At 47.1% G+C, this 9756-nt stretch overlaps 1 protein-coding gene across 1 annotated transcript in view; it reads right to left on the reverse strand.

Moving 5' to 3' along the window:
* Positions 1–6528, reverse strand: part of E2F3 (E2F transcription factor 3) — a 39288-nt gene extending 32760 nt beyond the window's left edge. The window contains exons 1-2 of the mRNA XM_035893439.1: positions 6452–6528; positions 6209–6272 (exon numbers count right to left, since the gene is read on the reverse strand). Of these exons, the coding sequence (XP_035749332.1) occupies positions 6209–6272; positions 6452–6528 (141 nt within the window). The remainder of the gene's footprint in view (positions 1–6208; positions 6273–6451) is intronic.
* Positions 6529–9756: the final 3228 nt, after the last annotated feature.

The raw sequence follows: 9756 nt of genomic DNA on the forward strand, positions 1-9756 counted from the left end.
CAAAGAAAAAGCTTTAAGTACTAACTTATTTCTGTCCACAGAAGACTGTACCTAAGCTTAACATCTAGCTAACAGTATGCAACCTGTTCACTACTGTTGCATTCACTTCCCACATATTCAGCAAAAGCGTGATGTTACCAAGATGAGAAAAGGGAAGGACTTCAGCGCCCTGAGGCTGGCAACAGCGTCTTTAGAGAACAGGTCACAGGCAAACAGCGCTGGAGGTCTCCAGATGATCTTGCACCTTTCTTTACCACCTTCCTTGTAAACACCTACAAAGCACACTGCTCCAAATACAGCAATTCATGGGATGTGTTTTTATTTTGCCATCTCCTTCTCTGTGCACAAGACACCCTGTTTTGCACAGTCTGGACTTTGAACGCTCCCCAGTCTTTCCGTAGAGCAGCTGAGGCAGAGGACCACTGGGAGGGATGCTGCTAACCTCTGGATCTGGAAGAGCCTTCCTGCAGGGGCCTTGCAGGCTCTTGGTTGTTGCGAGGGCCCCGAGAAGGGGGAAAAATACCCCCTGAGGTTCCTCACTCCCCTGTCCGCAGTCCAAGAAGGCAGCTGGTGGCAACATGCAGAAGACAATCACAGAGAAGTTTGCCAACAGGAATGAAGGGGTAGCAAGGATGCCAAAAGGCAATGGTCTGCTTTTTTTTTTTTTTTAAGTAACAAATAAAAACCAGCAATAAAAACATGACTAGCAATTGAAATCAGAAGAGAAATTGAAGTGATTTTATAGAAAGAAGCATGAACCAGAGTCATACCAAAAGCCACCTGAATTTTATTCTATCATACGCAATTTCCCCATGTTCATTTATGTCATCTTCGTGGTGTCAGTTTTCGAGAGAACAATTCTCAGCTCAGCACGACAGAACAGTAACACCGACAGGCATGCAGTACATTAGCATGTTATAAATAAACTGCTAATTTGAGGTGGGAAAAATCATCAAGGCAGCTCTTATGATTAAGAACCAGAGAAAGAAAATGAGCAACTTGCTTATGCTTTCAGGACACTGCCTTTTACAAAAGGAGCTTTTTCTAACCCCTAGTTCCTGAGCGGGGGGGGGGGAAGAATAAACCCAGTGAAATACCCACTGTCAAGACAAAGCAGCCGGTGAAAATGCTATTATAATTTTTAAAACCCTCCCTGCCCCCACCTCAAGTAGTAAGCTGTCTTTTCTACCAGCTCAAGAGGTTTGTGCTTAAAAAGAGTACTACAGCAGAGTTGTGAAGTTTCGGCTTCCTCTCACCCAACTCGCAACTTTACATAACTCTCCAGAGACAGTTTTAGGCTACAGATACCATGCAGCCAAGAGAAAAAAAAAAAAGAAAAAAAAAGAATGAGGTGCAGAACTATTATACAGCAATTTGGATCTGGGTTACTTGGAGCCGCTCGATAAAAGTCTTACCATGGAAAGTAAAACTTTATTCTGCTAAGCCGACAGCCAGGATTATTCGTGCTTGCGATAGCCCCCATCACCACCCTCCGTCTGCCCCACGCGGGGTTCCCTTCCCACCCCGGCCCCGGTCTGCAAGGACAGATAACGCCCTGCCGCGGCACGGCTGCCACCTCGGGTATTATTTCTGTACCACTCCAGCATTGTCGCTCCTTACCAGTGTGCCACTTACTAAGCAGTATTACAGAAATTTCTGCGAATATCTATGTTCACCATGAGCAGGAATAATGGCCTCGTTGCAATAGCCTTGATAAAAGCTCCAACAAGACAGCTTTCAGATATCGCCACACAAAAGCCTTCTGTGAGAGCTGTAGCCAACATCAATTCCCGCTATGCGAAGACATTAGACAAAGTGTGAACTAGCTTACTGTACGGGGACAAAAAACTGACTGTCAATGTGTGGGACCAACGCTGTCTAAAAAACACGATGCTGGCATGACAAAATAACACCAGCATATATACATGGTAATTGCCATTTAATTCCAGAGTTAGCAGCACAAGAAAATAAGTACTGAAGGCACTATTAGGTTACTAGCATCGCTCAAGACATTATAATTCCATACATTTCCATTTCTAGCATCTCTGGTTGGAAAAAAGACCTTAAAACTAGCAGATGTTAAAAAAGCCCAAGCAGAGGGTAAAGGAAAGCCCAGTTTCCATTACAGAAGCAGTCAGAGAATGCAGCAAACCCTTCAGACCTGCTCCTTAAAGCATGTATTTTCCAGTACACTGTAGACAACCTGATGCACAGGAGCTGCCATTCCATGTGTGGTAGAAGATGAGACCCTTTCTGCACATCATTTTACATTTCTGCATACTTACCTACTTACACTGTGGTATCACCCAAAAAGCCAGAAGCCTACTGTCAACATAAGTGGACCGTACCAATGCAAAAGCTGGGCCAAGAGGTTACTTTTTTGCTTCCAGGCCTGAAAGCTGCCAGATGACACCCCTTAAACAGGAGTCTAGGTAGGAGGGATGCAAGCAAGTCTACACACCAGTTTGTTTCTGAACAACATGCAAGGCAAATTTAAAAGCTAAGTTTTATAGAGAGCGTAGTACACTCGCTCTACGGAGAAGTGTTTCACTCTAAAATTACATCTGTACTTGAAAATGTGTAAAAATCATGAAATCCTACAGTGCAGATTCAGTGGCTTCCAGAAAAAAATTGTATCTGTTACTGCACTCCAATTTTAGTAAGATTTTGTAACTAACGGGTAGAACCAAAATTGAGAGAAAGTCATATTTAGAGAAAACTATGACAGTGGATCAATAAGCCTGACACGGTATGTAAGAACTCAATGCTTGCACTGCACGGTGACAGCCACCATTGAGTCCTAAACCAGAGACTTTTAATGTCACCTTCATTACCAAGGAAGGAAGTTTGCCAATGAGTTTCTTCCCCCGCCCCTCTTTCTAGCAGTAAGTTATGCAATGTGCAACAACCTTTGAACCAACAACTGTACAACAACCAAAAAAAACCCCAAACAAAACCAGAATAGATTGTAAAGCAGAGAAAGTCTTGCAAGAAATTCATTAATGAAAATTACTACTAGAATCTACACATACATTAACCAAGACACAACCCCCCACACACACAACTCCCCCGGAGAAGGAATGCTAGAGCTGAAGCAGCCAAGGCACCTCTTGTTATCCAGTTTCACAATGCAATTTATTTTTATCAAAAAATAGTTGTTTACATGTTTTCTACAAGTTTTCACAGATCTTTGCAAAACAGCTAGTGGCTTTCAACATCTACAGGACGAGCCTCTAAAAATCCCATTGAAAGATATAGAAATGAAAGCCAAAATAATAGCAGTCTCTGCTTTTAACAGCGGCTTGTTCCTATAAAGCTCAAGATACCAAGGACCTGGCATCTGCTGAACATCACAAGAAGCACCCAATTATCTTCCTCAAAAGCAGGTCCTAGGCCCTCGAAGTAGGGCACCTGAAAACACCATCAGCCTTAAGTGGTGGTCGCTTCCGGGCCCAGATGCAGCCACATGCAAGTTGGATGACATCTTGAAAGTAGATGCAGGTGATCAAATTAAGTGTCCCACTGAAACAAAGTGACAAAATGGGGCACTGGTTTTACTTCTAGAGGTGGGAATACACAAAAGCCATACTTGCCCACCTAACTTGGCAGACACAGAAAAATCCCAGCTGATTCTGAAAAGGCGGTCTTCAGTGCTCCACGTTGCCTTCCTAGCTTAGTCCCAGGCAGAAGACTGTTGGCACAGAAGCCCGAAAGCTGCAGGGCACGCACATGCAGCAGCGACAGAGCTAGCGCGTTAGCTTTCACACTGTAACAGGACCACAACTGTTCATGTTCATAAGTAGGACAGGAGAGACACAACATAGGCCATTAACCTCAGGCAAGTTCGGTCTGCAAACAACTACCAACACATTTACGATGTATTCGTGTCTGTATAAAAAAGGAGGGCTAAAATGCATGAAGCAGAAGACTCCTACCACATAGCATTTTCAGCATGTGCCGGCTTCACCAAACATCTAGTCAAACTCTTGACTTCTCCCTTTACGGGGCTTGCAGATGGAAACATTTACCATGGCTCAGGTTGAGCCCATAAGGCATTTAGAGCTCCATGAACGCCACGAGGTCCAGCAAATAGCAGCACCATCCAAGCAGACAGCATAGTACTTCAGGAGACACCCATGCCAGGCATAGCACTTCCAAGTGTGGTTTTGGACCAACTTACTTGAGGAAAACAGAAGTGAAATAGTTCCCTTTTAAAGATGTGATAAATTGGGCAATTTTGCCAAGTCTGTCTTCAAACAGAAGACAGAACTGGAATTGAAACTGAGTCCAAATACTTCATCAGCAGCACCTCAAGCACTGCAACAGCCCCGTCCTGGAGGCACCGGCAGCCTCCCTCCCACCGCACGCCGCTGCCCTGGACAGATGAAGGGGGTTTCTTCTCCCCGCAGCAGCAAACGCAATTCTGCTCTTGAAAAATAATGCAGAAAGTGATTAACTCTGCCAGCCAAAACACAAGCCTGAAGTCCAACTTAGTCATTTGTAAGGAGGAGAGTTGCCACCATATATACACAGTCAGTGCTGCCAGCTGTGAGATTATTTGCAGAGATCGTAAAACCCGGAGATTTAGTTAGACCAAGAGGAGCTTTCCATCTGCTGAAGCCTTGCTCTGGGCATGGCTGGATCTACGTGACCACCATCGGTGCAATAAGCCCATCTGAACTGAAGTCACCATCTCCAACTCATCCTTAGCAGGCAGCTCCTCCACCAGCCAGGATTTAAAGCCTAAGCCACCCTCCCACCCCAGCACCAGGACCAACCCTGCCATCAGAGCCATGGCCATCAGCCCAGCACACACCTGCAGAAGTGAAGCCTGAAGGTTTGAAAGGTGTCATACTCAAAGCTACTAAGAAAAGCTTGCATCTTCGTTTCTCACCGAATTCTCCTCTTGGTCCTCTGGACAGGAGGGGTGGGCTGAATTCCCCTCCCGCAGCCACACCAGACCTACGGGCCCAGCACGGGACAGGGGCTCCAGAGAGGAACAATGCTACTTTATTTTCCTTTTTGCAACCTATGCTTTGTAATGAGCTGTTCCCAGAGCAGTTGGGCACCCTCGGTCCCCCCTCTGCTCCACGCCTCCTGTGTCGCACCCAGGAGGGCCAGGTTAAGACCTTGCGAAACAAACTGGCTCTGAAAGGGTCTCTGGCTCCTGCTAGGCCTGCAAAGTGGGTCCACCGTGTCTTCAAAACGTCTTTTGAAGTCACCAATCCCCAAACGCTTGTCAAGTAAAAAACCACAACGGGTAGACAGGTTTGTTTTCAAGAGTCATGTGATTCTTTTGTAAAAGGACACTTCTATTTTAACATTAATGGCTGTTGTTTCAGGAGAAATTAAATGGTCTATCACTCTTCAGCTTGGAGAAGACAACTGAGGACAGAACATAATGTATCATAAACCTTGCTGAGAAACATATATGAGGAAATCATTTTCCCCTACCGCAATATCTGGGATCACCCAATGACACTATGGGCAGCAAGTTCAAAAAGAAAAAAAAAAAAGGCAAAACCAAAATTGTTACAAGATAACTAAATCATAGATAGAACTTGTTGCAACGTAAGGTCAGAACTACAACTAGATTCAAACAGGGATTAGACCAAATTCAGAGGCCCTTGGTAGCTACAGAATTCATTGTAACCCCTGACCAAGGAAGTGCGTTCTCAGAGCAAGGAGAAGGGCTGTCCTCTGCAAGCCCTCTTCTCGTGTTCCTTCCTCAAACGTTTGCCAGTCACAGTCAGAGAAGTAGTAGGAGAACCCTTCATCTTGCAAAACACAGCGGTTCCTAACTTTAAAGTTGTTTTGTTTTTTTTTTTTAAAAGCTCGCGCGTACTTACAAATGAGCACTGTGTAAGCTAACAGAGCAGCACCAATATACCAGGATAAAACAAGGGGAAAGAAAATGCCTTTAATTGCTCCATCAGTTGAAGCAGCCTCTACAGAAGCATAAACTGGCCCTGAAGTGACCCATATTCAGCTTCTGGCAAGCAGGCTGGTGGCAGAAGGAAGGTACCTTCATGGTGACAACAGGCAAGACCAACTTCAGAGGCTCGGTGAACCCATTTAACACCTCAACAACACTACATGGGAAAGCTCCCGTCTCCTTCCTCCATCTCACTCATCCCACCTTGGGCCACGTACACCCAATACCCACTGCGTGCCAGACCTAATTGCTCATCAGACCCAGCTCTTTTACCTTGTTAAAGCAGGAGAAAACCAACCCACCACCAGCACAGCTGGATGCTCCCAAAGTGCAGGGACTGGGGCAGAGGGGGGAAGAACAGTGCCAGGGCGGGGATAGGGTGAAGGAGATGCTACAAGAAGAGATGCTGAGGGAGAAGCAAGCCTACTCCTTCCAGCAACAGTAAAGCCTTTGAGTGGCTCAGCTGCTCATGGAAACCTGCCAGAAGCCCTTATCATCATGGGGGAAGAACCCTACCGTACTTCAGTAGCTCTGGTGCAGACGGAGCCACACCAGCATAGCTGGGCTCTGCGTGAGGACAGCACGGCCACCATCAGCCAGCACGGCAAGCTACAGGCTACTCCTGTATGTTTTTATTAGGATGCCTGCTTTCCACTAAGATGCTTGTTGGCACGGTGAGGGCAATCGGGATTTCTGCCTCTTTGAACTCTCCTCAGACAGCTGTGCCAAAGGACCATGTGGTACCTCCTTGGGCTCAAAAGCAGTCTGTCACTGGAGGAGATGGATTTAAACCAAAGAAACTCCCTGAAAAGCTATTCAAAATGCAAAGGCCCCAGACTCATGTCAGCATTCATTCCTATTAACACAAACTATCAGGCAAAGAAGTATCAAAACAGCTCCGAATATCAAAACACCTATATCTTCTGCACAGACAAAACTTTTTATTCCTCCAGAATAGAGAAAAGCTACCAGTTACCTACCCGCTTCTTTTATGCGACGTACAGGTTTTTCTCCTGTACCTTAAATCCTTGCTCAGTACTCGTGTTCTATTTGGCTCGCTCCTTTACCTAGCACCTAGGAGAAAGACTCTGCATTACCCCATTTTTTTCCCCCCTTCCAGCTGTGACTTGCTGAGGAGGAGGAGGGAAGAAGTGCTCTCTAAACTACCAGAAAAATGAGAGAGGTGCTAAGTATTCAGTTTGGAAATGTAAATCCTCCCGCCCCCTTCTGAAGTATGCCGAACCAGCCTCTCCACAGCTCATGTCATCTAAAGGCCACAGGAGTTCTCTAAAGATATTCTTGTTAAGAGGATTTAGCCCCTTTTAAAAAGGACTTAACATGTGGGTGGTGTCTCCATTTAAGCATTTTCTCATGGCTAAGAAAATGGCCCTCTTCTTAAAGGCTTATCTTTATAACCCAAAGACAGTAAGAAATTCTCCACTATTTGAATTAGAAACATTTTGAGCAGCTTGCTTTTATAGCAGCCCCATTTTTAAGTACTGGGATTTGCAAGTGGCAGTGACTTTCTCACACCAAGTGAGAAGCCAACACCAGCGAGAATGCTTTTGGGGTGCCTCACCAAACATTAATTTCTCCCACGATTTCATGAGGAGCCGAGTTGATTCACAAGCTCACTGCCACCAAAACAGCAGGGTGTCACCACCCCGTGCCCCCTCCCTGGCCCACCACCTTCCCTTGGTGGTCCCTAGCACTTACCAGGCCTTCCATGAGCTGGGTCAACCTGCCTGCCCAGTGGAAAACCTCCATCTATTTATTTTGGTGGGGGCTAGTTTACCATCCCAGGAAGGCTGAGCTTCCAGAAGGGAGGAAGGGAAGTAGCAGTGCCCCCCAGCAGGGCGCAGGAGGGCTGGGGAGGACGCAGGACCCCCTGTCCCTTTGCAGCAGCACCCACCCTGGGTCCAGAGGCTCAGGCTTTCCCCAGGAGCGCAAGGTGGTGGTTGCTTTGCAAGGGTTAATTCTTCATTACCGCTTGTGTTTAAGCCATGGCAGGGGTTCAGGTCTGCCCAGTAACACTTTCTCTTAACTCCACAGGAATCGTGAAAAAGCTTGAGTCGAAAGGGCGGGCAGCCTGGGTCGCAGCCTCCCAGAGCCTGGGCCCACCAGGCTACAAAAGCCCGGTTAGCAACCCTCGGCCACAGGAGCCACCAGGACAGAGCGAGGAACAGGTTTTGGACAGTAACGAGACACCTGCCTGGGAGATGGAGGACTGTGCAAACTCTCATCTCTCCGGGGCTGGAGCCGCCTGTTGTTATGGACTAGGCCATCTTTCAAGGCTTTTCCAGCACAGCTACACTTACACAACCACAGATAAAGTAACTAATGAATTCCCGGGGGGGAAGCAGCTTACTTTGGCAAAAGAAACTTTTGCATTTGCTGGTATAGTCAAACCCCTTCCCTGAACAGCCTAAACTATACTGCTGTACTGCCTTCTTTTCCAGTCATACCATAGTTTACATCTGGAAGTGATGGGTGGGTTGCTGGTGCAGTTGCATCTGCAAAGACAGAGTATTTTCATAACCCTAACCAGCGCAGGTGTGCTGGCCAAATTTTAGACTTATCCCTATAGTCTTTTGCATAGCAGGGCCTTGTTTTCAGCTGGGGGTCTCGGTCTCCATGCACTACTTGCAACTCGACTAGTCAAGCGCTAAATTTGTATCGGTGCTGCTCGCCTGAGCTCACCACCTCAACTACCCAGCATTTTCTTGCTCCTCTCACCAGGCTCCGATACCAGTTTCTCAAAACAGCTCAGCTAGGAGCCAACTGGGAAAATACCCTCAACCTCCCAGTCCCAGAAAATCCCCTGCGAGTTCTGGGGAAAAGTAGGTGGGAGCTGGAGGACTGTGAAAGGGCTGGATCGTCTCCCCGCCAAGCAGTTTGTGGAGCAGAAAGGCAAGGCAGAGCACTGGGGCGCTTCAGCCTTACTTCCCGAAAGACGGGTCTGCGGCAAACCAGCGCGGCTCGGAGAGGGGCACTCACGCGAGCACGGCTGTCGGGGCAGAGCAGGATGCGCAGCCCCTTTCCTGGCGTGTGCCATGGGTGGCTTATCGCCCTGGGAGGGTGCCAGCCCAAGCCTAGCGATACCGCCGGCCTGACCACTCTCTTCCTCCCCCATCCCACGACTCTTCCCAAAGTAACCATGGGGGCTGAGGGTGTACAATAAACTCACTCACAAACTGCGTGGGGACTTTTTGGCAGGTGAGGCCCAAAATTGCCTTCCTGGTTCCAAACCTTTATTAAGGAGGGAAAGAAGCCTTCCCGGACTTCTATGGCCAGGATTTTCTCCCATTTCTCCAGGTGAACACTGTACCAAAAAAAAAAAACCCAAACCCACACTAAATTCATATTTAATGGTCTTGTAGCACCCATTAAGGAGAAATTTGAGGCGTCCCCTGTGACACTGACATCCCTCCCACAAAGCCAAAAAAACCCTGTAGAATTACTCTCCCAGAATCATCCCATTACATATCCTCCTCTTTGTATGGGCTTAACACCACCTCCTAGGAATGAAACCTACACACAGGACAGCCAAATATTTACAAAGTGGCTTGAACCAGCCTGCCCGACACCCATCACCATTAGGATGCGCTGAAGACTAGGAGCACTGAAAAGTCAAGTATCTTTTACAGCCAAGATACTTATTAAAAAAAAAAAAGCTTCGGATGGGATTTGACAAGCCTTGAAACTTCCATCACTACCTCAGCAACCAACACCTGCAAAAACCCACGCGAAAGGCAGCTCCTGCCACCCCCACGGTCTCCCAGCTGCAGGAAGATGCAAAGGCTGCTCCCAAGCTCTTGCAA

This window comes from Egretta garzetta, unplaced genomic scaffold (genome assembly GCF_000687185.1).
Source record: "Egretta garzetta isolate BGI_Z169 unplaced genomic scaffold, ASM68718v1 scaffold14, whole genome shotgun sequence".
Classification (NCBI taxonomy): Eukaryota; Metazoa; Chordata; class Aves; order Pelecaniformes; family Ardeidae; genus Egretta; species Egretta garzetta.